The 25,241-nt window shown below is 36.9% G+C and overlaps 3 protein-coding genes and 1 long non-coding RNA gene across 5 annotated transcripts; 2 read left to right on the top strand and 2 right to left on the bottom strand.

Annotated features, from left to right (window-relative positions):
• Positions 1-1,798: 1,798 nt before the first annotated feature.
• On the bottom strand, positions 1,799-3,457 carry LOC131016103 (protein LYK2). The gene has a single exon (XM_057944688.1). It carries the CDS (start codon positions 3,111-3,113, stop codon positions 2,052-2,054), a length of 1,062 nt encoding a protein of 353 aa, XP_057800671.1. The 5' UTR covers positions 3,114-3,457; the 3' UTR covers positions 1,799-2,051.
• A 945-nt stretch (positions 3,458-4,402) lies between these two features.
• Positions 4,403-7,124, bottom strand: LOC131016120 (ribulose-phosphate 3-epimerase, cytoplasmic isoform-like). 2 transcript variants are annotated; one of them, XM_057944734.1, is made up of 8 exons: positions 7,077-7,124; positions 6,788-6,956; positions 5,867-5,931; positions 5,658-5,764; positions 5,385-5,482; positions 5,193-5,285; positions 5,060-5,101; positions 4,403-4,716 (listed from the first exon to the last, which is right to left on the bottom strand). In XM_057944734.1, the coding sequence occupies exons 2-8, from the start codon at positions 6,902-6,904 to the stop codon at positions 4,561-4,563; spliced, it is 678 nt and encodes a 225-aa protein (XP_057800717.1). In that variant the 5' UTR covers positions 6,905-6,956; positions 7,077-7,124; the 3' UTR covers positions 4,403-4,560. The 2 variants fall into 2 exon arrangements, with proteins under 2 accessions (XP_057800717.1, XP_057800716.1); XM_057944733.1 differs by lacking the exon at positions 7,077-7,124 and having other exon boundaries at positions 6,788-7,030.
• On the top strand, positions 5,771-6,959 carry LOC131016134 (uncharacterized). Its single transcript, XR_009098852.1, has 2 exons — positions 5,771-5,931; positions 6,788-6,959. It is a non-coding gene; the product is annotated as an uncharacterized LOC131016134 (long non-coding RNA).
• A 14,493-nt stretch (positions 7,125-21,617) lies between the features above and the next one.
• LOC131016119 (uncharacterized protein At3g27210-like) lies at positions 21,618-25,241 on the top strand. The gene is made up of 3 exons (XM_057944732.1): positions 21,618-22,275; positions 23,849-23,929; positions 24,685-25,241. The coding sequence occupies exons 1-3, from the start codon at positions 22,089-22,091 to the stop codon at positions 25,101-25,103; spliced, it is 687 nt and encodes a 228-aa protein (XP_057800715.1). The 5' UTR covers positions 21,618-22,088; the 3' UTR covers positions 25,104-25,241.

The following is a 25,241-nucleotide window of genomic DNA, read 5'->3' as shown; positions in this document are numbered from 1 at the left end:
GCCGTTAATTCTCCGGCATGGCTCCGCCGTTTAACGGCGACAATTCCGGCGGCATCGTCGCCGTTAACGGCCGACGGCGTCCGTTCACCGCCGTTAATGTTGTTGCCGACGAACAGTTTAGCGGCGGAATATTGCCGCCGTTATCGCCGCCGGTAGCACTGTTTACCGGCGGCCGTCTTTTTTTACCGACGGCATTTCGCCGTCGGTAATCACCAATTTTTTTGTAGTGTCAATAATCTCCCAGAAACTTCATTTTTTTTTAATTTAATAATAATGGAAACTTCTAGATTGTGATTATAGTGTTTTAGGCAAATTAACTGCATGATTAGTAGTTGTCCCTAAAAAAAATCGCAAGTTCAAATCGTCACTAAATTTGTTAGTTTGAGCCTATCACACCTCGTTTTCGATATAGTTAGCAGGTTATTGCAAAGAAGCAATTTTTTAACACAAAATCTCCTGTACACCCGGGTTGATTCATACCCAGATCATGACCCGCATGCTAATCCAAACCCGCATCCTGACTCAAATCGTGTAAATGACACTATTCAGTTATACAAATGACACTGCTTATACTTGATACTATTCAATTATATAAATGACAATGTAACATTTTAAAATGTTATAGTGTCATTTTCAATCTTATAGTGTTATTTAAAATATTACAGTGTCATTTACAATCTTATAGTGTCAATTACAGGAAGTGTCATTTATATTTTAGAATAGTGTCAATTATACACAGTATCATTTACAATGTTATAATGTCATTTATACGAAGTGTCATTTGTGTAGCAGAATAGTGTCATTTGTATAACCGACTAGTGTCATTTATACGATTTGAGTCAGAATGCGAGTTTGGATCAAGATGTGGGTTGTGATTTGGGTACGGGTCAACCCGAGTGTACGGTACACCCGGATGTACCCAAGATGACTTCTTTTTTAAAACGTGTTTCCTGGTTATTGCACAGCCAAAAAATGAATGTTGTTATATGTTTAAACGTGTTTTATGGGTGTCAAGTTAGGCTAGCTTTCATGAAAAGATCCATTACTTTTTGTTAGGCCAACAATTAATACGTACAATCGAATTCGATCTGTATATGATAACTAAAAATAGCTAGTTTGGTCACTTACCCACCATTTATATTCTACAATTTGTTTTTGTTTTTTTTTGGGATCGCTTGTTTATTTATTTGTCCATGTAACAATAAATTATTTGTTAATAAGAAGAAATTCGTGACCGATCAAACATCGAACTATATATAATCATACAATATATAACTAAATTTGTTTTTTCAATAATATATTAATATTTATGGATTGATATTCTCCATCTCAATTTTGCTTACATCCCACTATTAGATTCATTAGTTTACTAATATAACAAAACAAAAATTAATAGAAAATAATGAACCTTATTAACATTTAGTATTACAAAAAAAGGAAGCTTAAAAATTAGATACACCCTGAATATAAAATAAACAATCTTAATAATTAATTGTTAATTAAAAATTAAAATTAAATATTTATAAATCCTAATTGAATACAATCAATCTGATTAATAATAATAATAATAATAATAATAATAATAATAATAATAATAATAATAATAATAATAATAATAATAATAATAATAATAATAATGGAATTGAAGTATACACGTGCAAATAGCAGTTATTAGTTACTCCCTCCGTCCCACCAAAAGTGGTGCGTATTTCTTTTTGGACTGTTCCACCGAAAGTGGTGCATTTTCTTTTTTGGTAATGATTTTACACTATAAACAATTTGACCCCACACACATTAATTTACACTATAACCTTATTCTCCTTAAATCTCATGCTCAAAAGAAGTACACCGCTTTGACCGGGACAGAGGGAGTAATATATATTCCAAATAAAACGTAAGAAAAACATAAATATGAAGATACATAAAACGCAGGTCAACTATTTTCACGTGGAAAGAAACCAAAACCAATCTTCTTTTCCCGTCATTAATATTTAAATAAAAGTTTTACCCGCCAATCTTGACAAACTGCATGAATTAATTATTACTAATATTCAACCCTCCTCCACCACATTCAGCAGCTTCGCCGCGATTTCTCCGGCGCCGGGCCTTGCCGCCGCCTCCTCCTCCACGCAACACCTCGCAAGTTTCACCACCTCCACCGCCGCATCAATCGAATACCCCTCCCCCATCCTACCATCCATCCACCCCCTCAAACATTCCTCCCCACTTTCCACCATCTCTATCTCATCATAAAGCTTCCCCGACGCCGGCGGCCGCCCCGACATAACCTCCAGCAGCACCACCCCAAACGCGAACACATCAACGCTCGGCGACACAACTCTCTCTCTCACATACTCCGGCGCCAACCACCCTTCCTCGCGATCATTCTTGCTTTCTAGAGAGACACAGATTTTGGCGTTGAATTCGTGGTCGAGGAATATATTTCCGACGTTCAAACGTATGTGGAAGAGATTAACGGCATCGTGCAAGAAGTGCATCGCGTTCGCTGCATCTGCACATATTTTCAACCTCTGATTCCAATTCAAGAGCCTATCGCACGACGCGATGAATTGATTCTTGATCGCCAAACCCCCGTGGATCCAATCCCGCAGGGAGCCGTTGCTCGCGTATTCGATAACTAGGAACGAATCTGGAGCGTTGGCGTCGGGCGTGCACGTGCCCAAAACCCTAATTATGTTGGGATGTTCGATGATGCTTTGCTGAGCGAGATGGAACTCGATTCTCGACACCACATGCGTCGGGAGGCGCCGTATCGCCACGTCCTCTCCGTCGAGGCGGCCGCGATAGACGGCGCCGGAGATGAGGTTGCTTGAGCTGAAATACTGCGTGGCCTTTTGCAGATGTTCGAATTTGTAGTTTTGGGCGTGGGCGTGGGGGGTTGGATCGTCGTGAGATCCGTCGAAGGAGACTTTGTTGTCGGTTGCGGTTCGGAAGCTTAAGCTGAGTCTCTGCAGCTCCGAATCGGCTTCCTGCTTCATTGAATTCTCTCTCCTGGTCATGTTCTTCATCAGAAACAAAATGGTTGCTATGATGGCGGTGATGAGCAGAATCCCAGCCGCCGCGATGCCTACATAATCTGCTGTCATCCACATTTTCAATTAATTCTCTGCCTGTTTGTGTTGTGATGCTCAGAGTGGCGCGAAGCGATCGTGTGTTAGCTTCCGCAAGAACAGCATATATATAAGAAAATGAGATCATGTTTTTCTAGTTTATGTGACACTAAATCCAATTAATTTGAGTGCCTAGTTAGAATAATGAAAATTATCTGGATTTCGAGAGTGGGGACTGAATATTTTTGGATCTATAACCAGGAAATTGCACAGAATTACAAGGGGTCGACTTGGCGACAGAAATCTTGGATTTAGCTGCAACTGTATTTCTTTATGCATTCATAAATGTGACAATGAATATTCATCGAGATTAATTAAACAAATTATGGGGAACTCGTTGGTTTCTGCTCTTATAATAACTCTTGATATTTGAAAATTTGATTGAATTTGCAAGTTGCAGATTAGGTAATTGTGATTAAGGTACAATCGTACATGGGGGTGTAATAATTAGTGATCATGCACACATCTAGAGATATGTTACGATTACAGATCTATCAAAGCTTTGATAAAAATGTGACAACTTTTTAATTATTTTTAGGAGAATGACAATTTTTTTAGTATTTTTTTTCTATTATAGATTTCTCACGTAAACAGGGTATTTCTCGGGGCCGGGTGCTATTCCAATTTCCATTTGGTGCTATTGATTGATACACAGTATGCAATAGCTACAAAAGTTTTAGAAGAATGTTATGCTGTTATTGAGAATAGCGACCCAACATCTCTCGTAATTACATTTAAATTACGAAATCATCGAACAAGCAAGCTGAACCTCGAAAATTAGTTGGTGACACATGGGCCCATCCAAATTGCTTGCTTGTTCGTGCACCCTATTATTAGATTTTGACATTGGACCCAAAACTTTTCCAACTTATAAAAGTATGATCCGACTAAAAATCAAGCATGCCCATGTCCTAATCGAAAGTAATATCTAGAACAATCAAAAGTAATCCGATTCGATTTTGGGCTGAGCCACATAACTCTTTATTCATGAAATTTCTTAGTCTAATTTGCCCCGAAAACCAGGTCAGCCTTGCCCGATTTTGGCCCGGGCCTCAGCCCCGGCTGCAGCGCTTCCCGTTTTGACAGTTCTAGTAATATCTACAATATATACTCCTAGGAAGCTAATGCATTTCAGACAGTGTAGTTCCTACCAGATCAAGAAACAGTTTGGTTGCAATAAAGTACATCATATATCGAAACTCAATACGAGGAAAGTAGAAATATCATGCTTAAACAAGCTGCACAGCACCTCTGAATCACAATACAATCAATGCCTTCAACATTTAACTCTCATAAATATGTGAAAATGGTACTAATACAGTTAACATAGATGTAGTTCAATTTATTACATTACTATAATCGTAAATTACACCGTAATACAGTTCAAAGCAATCATAATATGTCGCCATCCTCGTCCCTCAAAAAGTAGCTAACTACTTTTCTGCGCATTCTCTACACTCTTGTACAGTAGTGATATAACATGAGCAGGATCTGGAGCTCCAAATACTGAACTTCCTGCAACAATGCAGTTTGCTCCTGCTGAAGCAGCAAGATCGATTGTCGAAGGTCCTAAACCACCGTCGACCTATGAAGGAGCATATTTTCATCAGTAATCGCAGTGGTTGGATGTATATCCTATATCACGTGAAGCACTCAATTGTATAGGGTGAATTCCGACTATCCCTAGTCAAATTCAAATGTTTTTCGTCTTATAGACTATAAAAGAGCAAACTTCCCGCGGCTGATTATTTCTATTTGAGAGTGTAGCTAAGGATCAGTTACTTCTACAGTTGGAGTTCTAAGGTATATGTTGGCAAGCCTAGTAAATATTGGCTACTGAGAACTATCGAAGAAATAAAATAATATTATGAAGAATACTAACACAAATACTAAGAAAATTAGAAATTTGTTAGAGGCTAGGCAGTCACCTCTATGTCAAGTGATGGGTACTTCTTCCGCAGAACACGCACCTGAAGTTTGGTAGATGATTGTGTTACGCGAAACATGAAGAATAGTCATTGGGAGATAAAACGTTGGGGTGGAGAAAAATAATTTGTATACCTTCTCCATCATTTCTGGCATAAACTTCTGCCCACCAAATCCAGGTTCCACAGTCATAATGAGAACCATCTCCACAGGATTGTCACCATCGAGCTGTGAGCATGGAAAGCCAAATTAGAGACAAAAATCTTACTCACAAAGTCATTAATATACCACTTAATGGATGAAATTGACAATAATCGAATATCATACCAGTGGATAGACTTCTTCGACCGGGGTTCCAGGCTTCAAGGAAACACCAGGTTTCATACCCTTTGATTTGATCTTCTGCACAAGTTCTTGCCAATTATCTGCCAAAATAGAACTCGTTTTTTTTCATCACCATCAACCTTAGGCAGAACCCAATCGGAATGCACATGTTATCAGTTAGAAGTACACTATGATCTCACGGTAGGTTTCATTCTTCTAAACATTGAAGTAATCAGAATAAGCGGAAAAGAGAAAGTTTAGAGAGCGATACTCCACCTTTAGAGACTTCTACATGAAACGTAAAACCAGAAGCACCTGCTTTTGCAAACGGCTCAACATAATCTATAGGATTTGTTACCATTAAGTGGCAATCTAAATATGCCCTGGAAGGTAAGAATATCCAAAATGATCATCAAAAAGAGAACTTCACACGTGTAAAAGTCATAATTTGAGCTGGTATATGAGAAAAAGGATGAAGTGTTTACTGTGTGTGCTTTCTCAAACTCTCTATCACTGGAGCCCCAATTGTGAGGTTTGGCACGAAATGACTGTAAAACACGATACAGACATCAATTCAAAATATCCAATAGTTAAATTCCATTGAGGAAAATACTTAGTAACAGCTTGAATATTTTGCAGGCTTGGTATATTATCATCATCAGCAGAATGTGAGAATGATGATTCTTCAACTGAGTAACAAGTAAGAACCTACCCGTCCTGCAATGAACCAGAAATTAGTTATAGTGCATGCCAAATTCTATGAAACATAACGAACGTTGCTCGCTACAACAAAATTAGCTGTAGAAAAATTTAATAGGTCACATGCGCCTAGGAAACTAGGATTAGATTCACAAAAGTTTGTGAAAAAGCAAGCCAATATCAATAGTATCTCACACTTTATGCAATAAATCAATAATGTGTTCTGATAATGTATACTATTTGTGTAAATGTCACGATGTTTTCAACAACAATCAGTCGATCACTTGAAAATGTTGATCCAAACGTCTCACTAGTTAGAGAATTAACCAAACGGTACTACTCACTTCGAACTTTAATTTTTTAATGAGGTCGTCGATTAACAAAACCTTCTTGAACTAGGCGTATTAAGTTAACGACTTAAGTCGAGCTCAGCACAAAAAATTCCTATTGAAATTAATCAAATTGAATAGTAACGCGAATTGTTCGAACTCAAATTCAGTTCAATAACAGCACGCTTTGAATGAGCACAGCAGCACAATAAGCTAAAGTAAGTACAAAATGCAAATGATTCTAGCTCAATTTTTATCGGGTTCTATTGAAATTGATTTCTCGAACAACTCGATCTGTTAAAACACAATTTCAGTTCAATAACAAAAATCCCCGATGAAGCCACACGAAACATAAATCGAGACAAAGATACAAAGAAGTACCATAATATCCATATGCAGCCAATCCGCGCCGCATCGAATCATCCGTTCCGCCTCCGACGCCAGATTTGCAAAGTCCGACGACAGCATAGATGGCGCGATTTTTGGCTTCACCATTATCGTTGATTTTTTAAAACTTTTACCCAACTTCGCCGCAGCTTAATCAACTAAAGACAGAGGATCGTCGATGAAAATTAACAAAATAAATTCCTGTTCAGCTCTAGAATTTTGGATTTACCTTTTGTCAGCCGTTTTTTTTTTTTTTTTTTTTTTTTTTTGAGGATCCCTTTTTGTCAGTCGTTGTTTTGGTAGAATGTTAGTTGTGTTCAAATTATGACTTTCTCACCATGATATTATGAAATCGATTATGGGGCCGACAACGATAGAATTTGGGCCAAATTTGATCAAAGTTTTGGGCTAGATATCATGGAACATGAATGTCAACTTTTTAAAAAAATAAATAAAAATTTAACAATTAAATAAATAAATTTAAAAATAAAATCAATATGAATTTGAGTGCTTAATGTTTTTTTCTTAAGCATTAGGCGACTTTCGACATATACTTCTAGTGATCCCTAAGGGAAGTCGGCATGACATCGTGCATGCCTCTATAAGTTCATCTCAACTTTGCAATTCGTGTCAAGTTCTCAAGTTAACTAAGAAAATGAGATTACAGGTATTTTAATCTTAATCTAAATATATATTTTAAAAAAATTATATTACCATGATAATTTATTAATATTATTTTAATCCAAATAAAAATATTAAAATAAAAAAATTACTAATTGTTTGTATCAATGTATTTATCTTAATAATTTTATCTTGCATTGTTCGAATTAGTCCTCATTCCTTAGTAGATGTTATATAAAGGCGACCATAGTAAATTAAGTTCAGCAATAATAACAAAAATTTATTAATTTATTCTAAATCCAAATACCTTGATAGAATATGAGGGTATTTGTCAATTATATTAGGCTAATTAAAACTGATGTAGTAATAGATAGTTTTTCTATGGATTACATACTTTACAAGACGACACAGTAAGGTTAAATGGCTTATCTTGATTGATTTTGTGAACATTTAAATGTAATTATGTATAGTTAGGATATTTTCATGAAAAGACTATAATACAACGTATAGGGAAGGCAATAAGGCTGATAAAAACAATAGATATTTTTGTTTGATTTAGTGATAATTCGAATAAGACATATTGGTGCACATTTTTGTTTCAGGCAAATGCTTCTGGTTCGGATGCAGAAGAAACCAAAGAATTTGCAGAGTGGATACTTAAAATAGGTGACGGTACAGCCGGACATAGCCTTGGTGATGGAGAATCTGTTGTGGCATTATCAGAAGATATCCTTATACGCGATGCAACAAATCCTATTGCAGCTATAGTGGAAAACACATATAATGACGTCATGAATAATGCATTTGATCCATAAATGTTTAAGAATAGAGCTATCTTGACCCCCACCAATGAGATGGTTGATACGATCAATGATTACGTCATGTCTCTGATGTCTAGCAAGGAAATGGTTTACCTAAGTTCAGACAGTATTTGTAAAGAAGATGGACAAGTGGACCTTGATGAACAGGTATTCTCGGTTGAATATCTCAACACAATCAAGTGTTCAGGATTACCGAGTCATGAAATTAAATTGAAAGAAGGATGCATAATAATGCTTCTCAGAAATATTGATCCATCTAATGAGCTTTGCAATGGCACTAGGCTGATAGTAACTCAACTTGAGGAACGTGTAATTGAAGGCAAACTCATTTCAGGAAAAAATGCGGGCAAGAAGTTTCCCATAGCTAGAATGATTACGAGTCCATCAGATTTCGTTAAATTTCCAATTCGGTTTCAGAGAGTGCAATTTCCTGTGAGTGTTTGTTTTGCTATGACAATAAATAAAAGTCAGGGACAATCTCTTCCAAATGTAGGATTATACCTACCGAAACCAGTTTTTAGTCATGGACAACTCTACGTGGCAATCTCAAGAGTCACTAAAAAAAAGGTCTAAAGATTTTAATATGTGATGAGAGTGGTCATACGCAAGACACAACAACTAATGTTGTGTATGATGAAATTTTCGATAGATTATGAGGTAATTGCAAATTTAATATTTTATTCAAACTTTAAAAGTTTTAAGTCAATAACGATATTATTTAAAATATTTTTTTTTCTTATATTTTGCTAGGTTGATTTGATATATGTGTGCTGCTTGTGCTTGGAGGGAAGAAAGGTGCAATAAATCCCATCATATTTTTTCATGTTCATAGGTAAAATATGTTATATAAGGATGGTTGAGCTGGGTCTGTTTGGGGACGATGGTCAGGCCGGAGTTCTTGAAACTGACCTTCCCGCTCCTCTTTCCTTTCCTTTTTGTTTTCGTTTTAGACGAGTACTCTTTTTTCCTTCTACGGTTTTTCCTACCGGGTTTTCCGTAAAAGGGTTTTAATGAGGCTCGGCCTTAGTCTGCTTCTTTTGTGCTTTCAAGGGTATCTTAGGTTTTTCTTTTATTTTATATATAATCGCATTACAATAATGTGTTGTATGAGGATGGATATATTTCATGTTTTACAATATCATGTTTCGGCTTGGGACTTCGGAATTTGCTTCTTCTTCTTTTTTTTCTTTTGGAGGGGGAGACAGAAGTTGACTTTTAAGCATCGGAAATTTCTAAAATCATCATAATCAGATTGAATTGGTGGAAGTGTCTAAAATTAGTTTCTTAGAATTAGCTTCTGAGTTGAGAGAATTGTTTGACTAAATATTAGTAAAAATAGTATTTAGTGAACATCTTTTACTTTAAAACAAATTTATTTAATGCTTTATTTTAGTGAAAAAAAATCATCAAATAAAAAATGTATTGAATAATTACAAATATTTATATGTTTTCATTTATTCCCGTCGATTTTCGACGGGTTACCGACTAGTTTTATTTATTAATCGGTCAATCTGTATATCAGTTCCCGTCCCGATAACCGAAAATTTTTAGACTATGTTTGTCAACTACTCTCGTCAATCTAAATTTAAAAAAAATAAACATTTCAATTTCCTTCACATAAAACATAAACCATCTATAACTCAATTCAATTCTATAATTTTTATATTTTATTAATGATTCATTATATCAAATGAAATTTTTTTTATTTAATAAAGTAGGTTGTGGGATAGATAAGTCTACAATCGACTATCCAAAATAAAATATTATCTCTTTTTTAAAATCAAATTCTTTTTCTTATCTATATCTATATAATATATAAAAAAGGAGTTTTCTCCCTCCATTTTTTCTCTCTCTTCTCCCATCATGTTCCCTCTCTCTCTCTTATAATTTTGATTCGTTTCTAAATATCGCCAAATTTAATTTATGAAGAAATATTCGTATGCATCTTAAGTTTAAGTTCGTAACAAGATCTTTAATATATTATACAAATCATAAAAAATAAATTTAAAACAAATAAGTTATGTTTGTGTATGAAATATTTATTTAGTATTATGTGGAATACTCAATAATAATAATGTGTATAATAGTAATGGTTAATTTTTTTTAAAATCAATAATTTTTTTAGAATTTTCAATAATGTGTATACTAATTTTCATTGTCAAATAATTTAAATTATTTAATAACTATAATTATCATTACACTTTATACATAGTTGAAAATTACGTTTTTAAATTCGAAATTTTATTGAATAATTGATATTTTATTTTTAAACCATATTTTACGTTTATTTATATTTTGTTTAATATTTATATATATTTGTTTAAAAAGACATTTAATTTTGATTTCGAAGTGCATCGCATAGATGGGCGTATTAGTTAGAATAACTTATTGGTGGAACTGTGAATAAACATATTCTTAAAGCTTCAATCTCTTTATTGTACACGGATTCTATGATGGCGGCATAGCATGCCCCGAGAAGAAGAGTCTATTTTATCGGATGATATTTTGGATATTTTTATTTTTACTATTGCTCGATCGTCTATGTTTATTAGTGTTAATCATATATATAGAGAAGCGAATAATGTAGCTCATAATCTCGCGCAATTTATGTGTTTTTATCAACAACCAATCTATTGGATTGCTAATTTTTCTCGTTGGCCCAATAATTCGATATTCGATTGGAATGCGGTATCGAGTCGACTTGATTTTAATCGAAAATCGAGAAATGTTTAAATGATCCTAGCTAGTACATGTTCTACATGAAAATGATCGATTTCACAATAATGATGGTGATACTATTGGAATAGTTATATTGATTTAAGTAAATTTAAAATATATTAAAAAGGATGGTGCATTAAGTCCTCTGATTGGTCAATATTCGAATGACGATAATAATACAATTGTATACTAAGGGGGTGTATTCGTTGTGGATTTCCACAGACTTTAAAAAGTCCATGGAATTTAAATTCCATGGAATTCACATAGATTCCAGACGACTTTCAAAGAATTCGTGGTTGGATTTCACCCCGATTTTCACTGATTTTCGAAGAATTTAAGGGATAATTCTGGAATTGAAATCCATGATGCCAACGCTCGCTGAGTCCCAGCACCGCTGGAAACCCAGCGAGCGCTGGGTTCCAGCGAGCGAACTTCAAAGAAACAGCCTGGAGTTCCAGCGAAACGAGAAGATTAGAGATCCATGCCACGACCCCCCACGCTCGGTTTCACAGCCTGGAGTTTCTGCCGCTTAGGTGCTTTCATCTGTTCCAATTTCTTGCTCAGCTGCAAAAATAAAAACATTTTTTTTAAAAAAAAAAGACTGCGGTACTACTGCATAAATATATCAGACTAGTGCCCATTCATTGAACATAAATATATCGGACTAACGTGCTGGTCATAGAATTCATACACAACAAATTTTCCTCAAAGAAATCATTATTGCATGGTGAATGAGCTTAAGATGACTATGTGCATGAGGAGCTCTTCTTCTACTTTTAGAAACAAGAAGTTAAGCCAACTGTCAGATCCAGCGTCTGCTGGACTCTCATGCTAATTAGTCATACAAGATTGTTTCTTTGAAGTTCGTTCACTGTCAGATCACCTAAAATATGCATATTCAAATTAGGTCCAAATGAATGGAACATAACCAGCGCACGCTCAAATCCAGCGTCTGCTGGACTCTCTCAACGGTGGCTGAGTTCCAGCGATCGCTAGCTTCTTGGCCGCGGCCGCTGGAACTCAGCGCTCGCTCAAAACTCCATGGATTTCAATTCTCGTGGTTCTTGGCCGGATTTCGTCGTGTGTATTTTTTGGATGAAATCCATGAAAGTCATTCCGGATTTGAAGTCAATGGAATAACGAATACACCTAGATTTGTATGGATTTTAAAAAGTCTGAAACGAATACACCCAGATTTATATGGACTTTTATGTGACAACCCGCTCTTTTATCAGTATTTAATTCCAGTATTGCATGTTTATTTATCTATCTGCCAGTAATCGAAGGACTTTATGATTTCAACTATGTTTCTGAATTACGTATTTCGGAGACAGAGTCACTACACTAGCAGTATGCATTTCTTTTTACCTTCGCGTGTTTAAGACCGCGACGAGAATCTTTGAGTCGATGAACTATTAGTACTCAATTATAACCAACTTAGCAAAGTTGTGTTATTTATCAAGATGGAGTTTATTTCATGATGTTACTAAGTCGTGAATTATTTCCGACTTTGAAGCTAATTAAATCTACGGATTAATTTGAGTATTAGGATGACGAACGAATTAAATCTACGGATTTAATTTAGCAAGTATCGATTTTATCAGAAACGCGAAACCAGTATTTCTAATACCGAGAGAGAGAGCAACACTGAAGGATTTTACTTAGATCTTTTTAAATCACACCACCGCCCACGCCACCCTATCCGCCACCTGCTAACGCCACATGTAAGGAAAAGAAGGAAAAAGAGGAGAAATGAAAAGGCGGATAAGGTGCTGCAGCAACAGCCATTGGCTGGGCAGCCGAAAGGCCTCCCACGCAAGCTGCAGCAACAGCAGCTCTCCTCCCATTAGCCGGGCAGCCGAAAAGCCGCACGTCAAGACTGCAGCAGCAGCTCCTCCCATTGGCTGGGAAATCGAAAGGCCTCACGCCACCTCTCCTGCTGCACCCTATCTCAGCCTATGCTCTCTCTTCGGCACTCAAGTGCACACAGCCGAGCTCTTCCTATAAATTCACTCTTCAATCCTTGAGCCACCCCTTCTCCTTTCAACACTTAGAGTTTCAGCAGCAACAGCGAGGAGTTTCATCTCTCTCAATGCCTTGCACGAAGGGGAGTAGAGCGAGATTCTTGCTACCGCCTTGAACAAGTTTGCACCTCGACGCTCGAAAAAGCGAGAGAGAAACCATCGTTCTTTACCCAACCAAAGCACGCGAGATACCAAGGTAACCTTCGACCTTTGTTGCTACTCCAATCGGCATGCATCACACTCATAGGGATCATGTTTTATGGGCTGTAAATGAATGAACAAAAAGTATGTTAAGTCACGATTTAGTGGAACCTACGACTTGAACCTTGATGAACGACGAGAACTTTAGCTTTAAAACGTAGACGAACACGAATAATCACAGCATGATCACATAGGTAGAGTTTAAGGTCTGTATACTAGTGAGAATCGAGACGGGTTAAGGACGGAGATTTCTGGTTTTGAAAACTGGAGTCCCCGTCGCTCTTCCCAGACCAGCGAGGACGAGTCCAGCGGGGACGAGTCCAGCGGGGCCGAGGCCAGAGGAATCACCTCGCCAGAGGAATCGCCTCGCCAGAGGAATGGCCAGAGGAATCACCTCGCCAGAGAAATGGCCAGAGAAATCGCCTCGCCAGAGGAATCACCTCACCAGAGGAATGGCCAGAGGAATCACCTCGCCAGAGGAATCACCTCGCCAGAGGAATGGCCAGAGGAATCACTTTGCCAGAGGAATCGTTCCTCGCCAGAGGAATCACCTCGCCACAGAGCTAACTCAGCCAGCGCGGACTTAGAGGCCAGAGCGGACCTCCGAGAGAGAGAGAGAGAGAGAGAGAGAGAGAAGAGAACGCCCTAATGAGAACGAATCAATGTAGTTAATCACTTGACTTCATGGGACGGAACCTAGTTGGGTTAATTGGTTATTAACGGAATATGAATCATGCATATTCATATTGCGCATTCTCATTTATTTGAGAATTTTCATCGAGCTAAGGTTTGACCTTATGTACTCGCTTTAAAGGTTTAGCGCAAGAGTAAGAGTTAGTCAAGGAGTTATTGAACTGAAGCAAAGCTTTGCTATCAGGTGGGCATTACTTTCACATATATCAAATGAGTTTAAATGTTACGTTCAAGCAAGTTATTTCATGACAAAATCTTTGAATGAAAGTTATTTCAAGTATTGTCTTGCCATAAAATGTTTCAGTTCTAGTATGATATCTATCTGCTTTGGCTTTGCCAATGATGTAATCGAATTCGGGTCTTGAGCAGTTGATAGCTATCCTGCCTTGACTAGTGTACACGAGGGACCGTGAGCCATCTAGCGGGTTGGCCGGTCAAGTGTCCGTGAGAGGTGGCCACCTCTCCGGCACAGAGTTCCAGATATGATAGATGACGAGAGAACTTAGTCTGCGCAGACGAACTTTAAGTATCACGAAAGAATTTAGTAAGCTTGGGCCTATTTCACGAAAACTCCCTTGCTGTACTGTTTATGATGGCATGACAATTTACAGTTTTATGAAGCATGTATTTTATATTTAGGCATACGTGCCCACTGAGTACTCTTGTACTCAGCCCTGCATATATTTCTAAATGTGCAGGTTGAGCAGTGGCTGATGAAGATGAAGTGACGAGTGGAGCTTTTGTCATAAGTTTTTTTTAAATGAACTCTTGGATACATGTCTCCATACATGTAGTTCAGATATTGTTAATCCGCTGCGTACTCCCGAGTTTTATGTCTTTTAAGTCAAGTCGGATTCGTCCGAGTGTACAAGTTATTCGAGTCCTTATGATTAAACAACAATTATTATAAATTTCCTTCTATTACAATGAGTTGAGTCCGATCCTTCATTAATTATCACGCCCCTTTCTATCCCCGCTTCTAATCTCCCTTCCTTGGTCACGGTTTCCCGGCTTAGTTATCCTTAATTAGGTCCGGTCGTGACATTTTAAAAGTCTTGAACGAATACACCCAGATTTCTGCAGACTTTTAAAAGTCTGGAACGAATACACCCAGACTTTTAAAATCCATAGAAATCTATTAAACTCCACAACGAATACACCCCCCTAAGTTTGAACATTTTTATTATTTAAAATATATATGTAATAATACGTTGGAAAATTAAATTACAATGATAAAATAAATATGAGGTAGAGATACAGAAAGAACTAGATTAGTGTTGAACACTATCTTTATAAGATAAAATTGCCCCACAATATATGTTCACGGTTCGACGATAAATGCCGCCAAAATACAACGATTTGGGTGAATTTGAGGTGTGCTTGGGACTCAACACGTTTCTAAAACTCGAATTTTAAATATATATATATATATATATATATATATATATATATATATATATATAGATAGGGAATAGTTCAATGGAAAATACTAAATATTCAAATAATACAAATCTCAACAGTTGATCTTATCTAATCTTATGGTCAGTATTTATTCACGCTATATTCAACAGATTTTTATGTTGAACATATAGGGGTCGAATTTCATAACCCCAAAAATTCAGCATTTATTCACGCCATGTTCAACGAAATGACTGTTACAAACGTTTAACGTTCAAGGGAAATTATTAACATGTTCAATGTTCTCTGTTCTTTGAATATTTGTTGTTCTCCATAGAATGCGACTATATATATATTGACAAATATGATCATAACTTGTTATTTTGTTGATTTCACTTTGAATTAGCACTAGTTCAATAAAAATAAAAAATCATACAATAAAAACCAAATCTATTGACGAAAAAATTAACTGTTGTGGAATTGTTCGGGAAGACAATCAACGCAGCAAGAACGTAAAAGAAAAGAACACGGAGGCGATTTACGTGGTTCGGATTTTTCAATCCTACATCCACGATGCAGAAACAATCAATTCTATTTCACTATGAACACTCAAGAACTTTACAATTACAATTGAGAACACTCAACACTAGAAGAAGTGTATAGCCTACAAATCTATCAAGATTGCTATAATTCCTCACTCTCAACTAGTTTTCAGTAATAGAAATTCTTAAGCTTCAACTCAACAACTAACCTAAGTATTTAAACAAAAGAAATAGCAGTTGAGAAGATTTGAGCTACGCGCCGACTTCTGGAATGAAGAAATAAATCCGTTGGATCTGTTGTAACTAACCTAAAACTAAACTCCCTTAACTCTTGCATATTTGCTAACTGGTCCCTCATCTATAGACTAAACACCCGCGCGTTTACCAGTCAGAGGACTCGAAGACACCAGAGGAAACAATATGCCAGCGGAGTCAAAGTCAGAGAACTCATGCCAGAGAAATCGAATGCCCGAATGCCAGAGCAGCGAAGTCACATCACCAGAGAACTCAGGTTCAGAGAACTCAGGTCCAGAGAACTCAGGTCCAGAGCCGTGCAAAGCATCACCAGAGAAATCAAATCTAGAGCAGCGAAATCTCCATTCCGCTGGTGACCCATTTCTCTGGCGAGACCAGAGAAACCGTGTAGACTAATTGTATGTAGATACTTTACTCACAATTCTCCACCTTATCTAATACAATTAGAATACACCGAACTACCTGCAAGAATTAGACAAACAACTTGCTCTCCTCGAGAGAGCTCATACCAATCAAAGAACAACACTTTTGGAACTTAACAGTTGGTAATGCTTTAGTAAGCACATCTGCAGCATTATCATCAATTGAAACTTTCTTGACTACCACATCACCTTTTTCAACCAAATCTCTCACAAAATGAAATTTAACATCTATATGTTTAGACCTCTCATGAAAAGATTGATGTTTAACGAGATGAATGGCACTTTGATTATCACAAAGAATAGAGACAACCTGTTGATTAATGCCTAACTCAGATAGCATACCTCTCAGCCATATACCTTCTTTCACTGCTTCTGTAACAGCAATAAATTCAGCTTCTGTAGTGGAAAGAGCTACCACAGATTGTAGTGTAGATTTCCAGCTCACTGCTGTTCCATAAAGTGTAAATACATATCCAGATTGGGACTTCCTTGTATCTGTACTTCCTGCATAACCCGAGTCAGTAAAGCCAACTAAAACTTGTTCTAAATTAGTGGCTCCACCTTGAAACATAATTCCTTTATTAACAGTTGCTTTCAAGTATCTTAATACTCCTTTTAAAGCATCCCAGTGTGCCTTACCAGGATTTGACATGTACCTGCTTACAAGACTTACAGCATAAGCCAAATCAAGCCGAGTACAAAGCATAGAATACATGATGCTTCCTACCAAATTTGCATAAGGAATAACACTCATGTCTTTAATTTCTTCAATAGTAACAGGACATTGCTTATTAGACAATTGAATATGTTGAGCTATAGGAACCTGAGCAACTTTTGCTTCATTCATATTGAATTTTAACAAAACTTTCTTCAAGTAATCAGATTGAACAAGCATAAGTTTCATATTTTTCCTATCTCGTTTGATATCCATACCAAGAATTCTTCTAGCAGTCCCTAGATCTTTCATATCAAATTCAGCACTCAGTGATTGCTTTACTTTATCAATCTCATAACTAGAACTACTAGCAATAAGCATATCATCAACATACAAGAGTAAGTAAACAACCACAGACTCAGCAACTTCTTTCAAGTATACACATCTATCATGCAATGTTCTCTTGAAACCTATACTTATCATGAATTCATCAAACCTTTTATTCCACTGTCTTGGACTTTGCTTCAGTCCATACAAAGACTTTTTCAAGAGACATACCTGACCTTCACAGCCAGCTACTTCAAATCCCTCTGGTTGATTCATGTCTTTAGTTTCCTCTAACTCACCATTTAGAAAAGCTGTTTTAACATCCATCTGTTGCAATTCTAAATCTAGGTGTGCAGTTAGAGCAAGTATAAGTCTAATAGAACAGTGTTTAACAACAGGAGAAAAGATTTCATTAAAGTCTATACCTTCTTGCTGAGAGAAACCTCTAGCAACTAACCTTGCTTTATACCTGATTACCTCAATGCCTTTGTGAACCTCCACCTTTTTCTTGTATAACCATCTACATGTTACACATTTCTGGTTCTTAGGTCTGTCCACCAAGATCCAAGTCTTATTTTTCAATAAAGACTCTATTTCCTCCTCCATAGCTTTGATCCATTGCTTGCTTTCAGAGCACTGAATTGCTTCTTTATAAGACCTAGGCTCTCTGTAATTTACCTCTTCAGCTGCTGAGAAAGCAAAACTAACTTGATCTGCTTCAGAGTATCTGGCTGGAGGTTTGATTACTCTTCTAGCTCTGTCTCTCGCTAGATGATACTCACTGAGGTCCTCAGTATTAGCCTGTTGTTGATCATCTTCTTCCTGTTTTATACCTGTCACTTCTGATATTCTAGACACTTTATCATTAATAGGAGTGTTATCACTAGTCTTATCAGTGTTTACTTCAACTCCTCTACCAGTAAACTCAGTAGTAGATTGCTCCTTAAGAGGCATTATGTTTTCTTTAAACACTACATCTCTACTGACTAGGAGTTTTCCCTTTCCAGATTCTATGCACCAGAGCCTATACCCTTTAACCCCTGTTGGATATCCCACGATAACACATTTCAATGCTCGGGGTTCCAACTTATCCTACCTAACATGCATATATGCTAAGCATCCAAATTTCCTCAAGTTTGAGTAATCTGCAGCCCTACCAGTCCACAGTTCTTCAGGGGTTTTAAAATCAATAGCACTAGAAGGGCATCTATTTATAAGATAAGCAGCAGTGGTAACTGCTTCTCCCCAAAATTTAGGTGGCAAACCTGAGCTAGAGAGCATACACCTAACTCTCTCAAGGAGAGTTCTATTCATTCTCTCTACAACCCCATTCTGTTGAGGATTTCCAGGTACTGATTTATGTCTTTTAATTCCCTTATCCTTACAAAATTCTTCAAATTTTCCAGAGGTGAATTCTAAGCCATTATCAGTCCTTAAACATTTCAACTTACATCCCTTTTCATTCTCAACAGCACTACACCACTCAACAAATTTATCAAAGGCATCAGACTTGTGTTTTAAAATGTAAACCCAGACTTTCCTAGAGAAATCATCTATTAGAGACATGAAATATACACCTCCACCTATAGTGGTGGTTTTGGATGGACCCCACAGATCACAATGAACATATTGAAGAAGTGCAGATGAGACATGTTTGCCAACAGGATATGGGAGTTTCTTGCTTTTACTTAATTCACATGCATCACAAGTGTTCAGTTTTTCATCAGCAGATAAACTCAGTATACCCTGTTTCTTTAGTTCAATTAACCCTTTTTCACTAACATGCCCCAGTCTCTCATGCCACAATTCAATATCACAAGTAGAGGCAATTTCAGACTCACCAACAATAGTTTCAGCAACTAAATGATACAAAGTCTGTTTTTTGGTTCCTTTCAACACAATTTTATCTTCCTTTAAAACATATATATCATTAACACATGATTTAAACTCATAGCCTTTCATTTGTAGTGATCCAATGGATATCAAATTCCTTTTTAGACTAGGAATATATCTAACTTCAGTTAGGAGCCTTACAGAATTATCATGTAGCTTTAACTTGATTGAACCAATGCCTCTGACAGGGCAGACTTGGTTGTTCCCCAAAACTACAGATCCCAGGTCCTTCATCTGCAAATCAACAAACCAATTCAAGTTAGGACACATATGGAAAGAACACCCTGAATCTAATATCCAACTATTCTCAGTTTTAGAAGATGTGATGTTTAAAGCTTCAGCTTCTTGGAAATTTTCAGCAAGGTCGGCAGTGTCTGATGAGCCTTTTTTAGCTTGTTTTCTTTTCCAGTTGTAGCAGTCTTTCTTGATATGCCCTGGTTTCTTGCAGAAGTGGCACTTCTTGGTTTCCTTCTCATCATCCCCCTTCTTCCCTGATCCTCCCTTCTTTTCTTTGAAGGGCTTCTTGGATTTTGCTTTGTTGAACTTTGCTTTGACATTGAGGCTTTCACTTGCGGTTTCTTGCCTGCCATCAGATGCCTTTTGCAACTCCCTAGATTTCAAGGCATTCATGACTTCATCCAGGGAGATAGCAGTTTCCCTCCCATACAGCATGACATCCCTCATGTTGTCATAGGATTTGGGCAGGGCACTCAGGAGCTGGATTGCCTTGTCTTCATCTTCTAGCTTTACATCAATATCAGCCAAATCATCAACGACTTTATTGAATTCATCCAGTTGATCAGATAGATTCTTCTCCTCTGAAACTCTGAAGGAATACAACCTCTTCTTCAAGAAGAGCCGATTTGCCAGAGACTTAGTCATGTAAAGACTCTCCAGTTTAGCCCATACTGCAGCTGCAGTGTCTTCTTTTGACACTTCTCTTAGCACTTTATCTCCCAGATGTAGGATGATAGTGCTATGAGCCTTCTTTTGCATTTCAGCGAACTTCGCCTTCCCATCTCCTTCTTTAGGTGCCTTTTCTTGAGTCAGAACATCATCAAGGCCCTGTTGAATGAGAACGGCCCTCATCTTCATTCTCCACAGGGAGAAATCATTCTTCCCTGTGAATTTCTCGGTGTCGAATTTAGCAATCGACATTTGGTAGTGAAAAGAATGGCGATTCCTCCGCCGATCAAGAACTCCTCCGATTCAGACTTCCTCCGATTCAAAACTCAAATAGTTGGTGTGCGTCGATCTTCCGCTTCCCACAGACGGCGCCATTTGTTGTGGAATTGTTCGGGAAGACAATCAACGCAGCAAGAACGTAAAAGAAAAGAACACGGAGGCGATTTACGTGGTTCGGATTTTTCAATCCTACATCCACGGTGCAGAAACAATCAATTCTATTTCACTATGAACACTCAAGAACTTTACAATTACAATTGAGAACACTCAACACTAGAAGAAGTGTATAGCCTACAAATCTATCAAGATTGCTATAATTCCTCACTCTCAACTAGTTTTCAGTAATAGAAATTCTTAAGCTTCAACTCAACAACTAACCTAAGTATTTAAACAAAAGAAATAGCAGTTGAGAAGATTTGAGCTACGCGCCGACTTCTGGAATGAAGAAATAAATCTGTTGGATCTGTTGTAACTAACCTAAAACTAAACTCCCTTAACTCTTGCATATTTGCTAACTGATCCCTCAGCTATAGACTAAACACCCGCGCGTTTACCAGTCAGAGGACTCGAAGACACCAGAGGAAACAATATGCCAGCGGAGTCAAAGTCAGAGAACTCATGCCAGAGAAATCGAATGCCCGAATGCCAGAGCAGCGAAGTCACATCACCAGAGAACTCAGGTTCAGAGAACTCAGGTCTAGAGAACTCAGGTCCAGAGCCGTGCAAAGCATCACCAGAGAAATCAAATCTAGAGCAGCGAAATCTCCATTCCGCTGGTGACCCATTTCTCTGGCGAGACCAGAGAAACCGTGTAGACTAATTGTATGTAGATACTTTACTCACATTAACAGATGTTGAATAATTTTGAATTTAAGTTAAATCAAACTGTGTTTTCAATAAATTTCTAACGCGTGACGCCCAATTTCATAAATGCTACACTTAATAAAATCATTCAATGACACTTTGAGAAAAATAAAATACATATTGGTTTCTGTAAAGAAAATATCTAAAATAAACACACAAACACGTTGCATTTACTAAGTAATGAAGATTAATCAAATAAACATACTCCAATAATTCCACCTTTTCTGATGGGACCCAAAACCATGTTCTTTTCACACATTCGCACACTAACTTTGCTTTCAAATCCCTTCCCCCTCTCAAAATCTCTCTCATCAAATCTAGTTCTTTTCGCTTAATTTTCTTGTTTACTTTTGGCATTTTCAAAGCCATGAATTTCATCATCTAATCCGTTTCGCACCCCTCCAATTTATATTCCCATTTGCAGTGAGCGTAACGCAAGAACGCAATTCCTCTCCCTCCGTCCCTTCCCCTTCTCTCTCTTCTACTTCACTCCCTCTCTCTCTCTCTCTCTCTCTCTAAAACTCCCCACTTTTTGTCTTCCATGATGAGGCTGTTATAAACAGAACTCGTTCCCTTTTTCTCAAAAAGAAAAGTTTGTTGATGATATTTTGATTAGTGAATGATTATTGTTATTCGTATACGAATTTAGAAGGTGTGTTTTATTTGGGGAGGGATGGGATCGTGTGTTTCGGTGCACAAGGACTCGGATTCCCTCACGAAGCTCCGTTTCTCAATCGGATCGAGAAATGAGAAGCTTCTGATCCCATCGCCGGTCAAAGAGAAGCCCGTTACGGTCAACGCTGGGGATCGCACGGCTGCCGACGTAGCTGTCAGCTCACCCGCCTGTTATACTAGCGTAGGTGTGTGACTTCATCTGTACTCTCTTTTTTTTTTTGGCTATGTTCATAGTTCATACCCTTATTAATTTATTATCTTAATGTGTTTTGCAATTTAAAAATAAATTGATTGCTAAATTTATCAAAGCTGTCAAATTTTGTTGAAAAGCACCAATCTTGCGCCTTTCTTTGTTTGTACACGCTTTTTGTATTTTTCTGGGTAGTCATAAAGTTGATTGGTGATATTTCTTATTTGCCTTTTTAATTTTTAATTTTTTTTTGTTGACCCTTTGGTTTTTCAGTATCATGGTTGAATAAATTGCTCGACTTTGAAATTCTTAATATTTATGCTATTTAAACCTATATGTTTTATAGATTCTAAGATACTTTAATCACTAAATACTATAGAGGTGGTCGACATCTAAATCTTTCTAAGTTTTTCATGGAGAAGTTGCCCTTAAAATAAGAGTACTTACTAAATTATATGTTTAAAATAGAATTCAGTGCTTAAAGAAACGTGCATGTAAACTCAAAACTAATTCTATGATCATACAACTATCATGAATGCTTATTTAGTTATTATTAATTTAGTTACTAGTTTAGACCAATGATGCTTGTTGTGTTAGGATTACTATAATTTTAAAAATATAGTTAGAAGTTAATAACAACTTCAATAATAGCTTAATTTGCTTGAATTGAACACGATAACGTTATAAAAAAACAAAAAACAAAAAAACGTGGCAATCTAATAGCTATTACTGATGAAACCACCACAACATGAGATATTTTCTTTTCCTTATATAGTGATGAACATCTAGTTCAAGCTATCAACTATACCAGTATTTGTTCGTAACCAAATTTCTTTCCCTTGCATAGCTTAATATTCATATATCTTGCAAAACTAGTATAGTTCACTTACAAATTATTAAACAAACACTCGACAATAGCTTCAAAAAGATAACAAAGAAGTATAATATAAACTGAAAAAAAAAGTATTTTGAAGTTATAGAATTTCTAAAAATTCTAATTAATATGATATAAAGAAGAAAACAACCAATTTGAATTGAGAATTGTCACTTAGAAGCTGGTTGTTTTGTTATGGTGATTCACTCTCTCTCCATCAACAAAATAAGATATTTTCTAATGATTTTTGTAATGATGATAACTCCTTCAATGAACCTTGATATTTTGTTTTGTGGGTTAGATTGGGAGGCGAGTGGCCATTCATATAACTACTTTAATTTAATGATTAATGATAGAGAATTTCAAGATAAAATTTTGTATGATGTCGACATGGCATTTGTTGATAGACTCCATGCCTATCTACATTATTTTCATGTGGAAGACCTAATTGCCCATAACTTTCTATGCATGCATTAATGAATTTATGTCGACTAAAGGAATCCCTTTGTTGCAAAAAAAAAAGGAATCCCTTTGTTTAATTTTCGAATCCTAGCCCCTCACGCGTTGAGAGGCTCTAGTTTTTGTTACATGACTAATCGTTTCATTGAGTGGATCGCATTTAAAATATGAGTTTAATTTGAGCTTGAAATGACTCCGCTTACTTTTTAAGTTGATTGAGTCTCAATTTTCACAGGTAGCAAAGACGAAGCCTTCTTCGACTCCCAACCATGGTTAGAATCGGATTGTGAAGATGACTTCGTTAGTGTTAACGGTGGTAAGAAACCAACAAGCATGAATTCAAGATAAATTTTCTTTTCAACTTATTACCAATGATACTAGAATAAAACACTAGTCTACCATTTCTATTCCAAATTAAGTGAAATAAATTACACTTTGATGGCCTTCTATTACCAATTGCCGGTTTTATATAAAATTGGGAGAAATAATCTTGTTTGTATCCACGCACACGCGCACTAGCTAGGATATGTAGTTACCGCTCCGGTGATAGGGTGATCTTTGTGCTCGCATCTACATCAGTTTTAAAGTGTATTTATTCACACAACTACAAGTAGTTAAACCACCTAAATTCTTTGGTGCGAAAAATGAGGGTAGGAATATGTTATTAATCGACATTTAAGGAGATGGTCTTCCTTCTTCATCCTTACCCCTTATGGCCAACAATAATTGAAGTTTCAAGCAGCCAATATTATTAATTCTCTTATATTCTCATTTATGCCTAATGCTAGATGCTAATTTAGACATACAAATATCATCGTAGAAATATGAATTTGCAACCGAACACAAAATCTTTTATGAACTTAGTAATGCTAAATGGGCCTACGTGGTTGGGACCTTACAACCTTCAGAAGCCCATGATTAGTTGAGCTGGTGAAAGCCCAATTATCATGTGTAGGTGGGCCACTTAAAACAATGAATTAAAAGTTAAAAAAAAAAAAAAGTATTGACCGTAGTCATTAATCAAACAAAGATGTGTCCTTTTCCTTGAATGATTATGAATTTGGATTGCAGATTTCTCATCGTCACGTGGTAATACTCCGGTCCACGTGGACTCCTCGTTGGGGAAGCCATTGATAAATAAGTTTGGGTTGGAAGAAGCCAATGGTGAAGCACCTTCTCCTCTAGATAAGAAGAAGAGGCTTTCGGAATTCTTCAAAGAGAGCCTACGCGATAATGAATATGATGACGAGGAAGGAAAATCTGCTCCGACGTCCACAACCCTGGCCCAACAACTCATGTCCACTAGTGCCACTCCTGACTTCTCTCGAGCTAACTCCGGGGGGAGTAGTGAAGGGGCTACTCCCAACGGAGTGCCGAGGGAAGAAGATGAGTCATTGAGGTCTCCACAATGTTGCCTTCCCAAGTTGCTCTCAACTCGAAACTTGAATGACTCGAGAAAGAGGAGAAGCCCTGCTCGTAATGCTGGTTGATGTTGAGACATTAAATCATCTTATTTTCTGGTGTTGATAAAGCATGAAATATATATCTGGAAACTTGTGTTCTATGCACAAGTGACTAGTAAGAATCTTGTCGGATATATATATAAATCCCAATTGGTTGAACTTTAA

This window comes from Salvia miltiorrhiza, chromosome 3 (genome assembly GCF_028751815.1).
Source record: "Salvia miltiorrhiza cultivar Shanhuang (shh) chromosome 3, IMPLAD_Smil_shh, whole genome shotgun sequence".
Classification (NCBI taxonomy): domain Eukaryota; kingdom Viridiplantae; phylum Streptophyta; class Magnoliopsida; order Lamiales; family Lamiaceae; genus Salvia; species Salvia miltiorrhiza.
The sequence above is the reverse complement of the archived record's forward strand: the minus strand, read 5'-3'. Positions and strand labels throughout refer to the sequence as shown.

Coding starts and splice junctions, on each gene's coding strand:
- LOC131016103 (XM_057944688.1), bottom strand. CDS start 3,113: ATGTGGATGACAGCAGATTATGTAGGCATCGCGGCGGCTGGGATTCTG.
- LOC131016120 (XM_057944734.1), bottom strand. CDS start 6,904: ATGGTGAAGCCAAAAATCGCGCCATCTATGCTGTCGTCGGACTTTGCA. Junction 5,286..5,384: donor TCGAAGAAGTCTATCCACTG/GTATGATATTCG, acceptor CCATGCTCACAG/CTCGATGGTGACAATCCTGT. Junction 5,102..5,192: donor TGCCAGAAATGATGGAGAAG/GTATACAAATTA, acceptor ACCAAACTTCAG/GTGCGTGTTCTGCGGAAGAA.
- LOC131016119 (XM_057944732.1), top strand. CDS start 22,089: ATGGGATCGTGTGTTTCGGTGCACAAGGACTCGGATTCCCTCACGAAG. Junction 22,276..23,848: donor CGCCTGTTATACTAGCGTAG/GTGTGTGACTTC, acceptor CAATTTTCACAG/GTAGCAAAGACGAAGCCTTC. Junction 23,930..24,684: donor CTTCGTTAGTGTTAACGGTG/GTAAGAAACCAA, acceptor TTTGGATTGCAG/ATTTCTCATCGTCACGTGGT.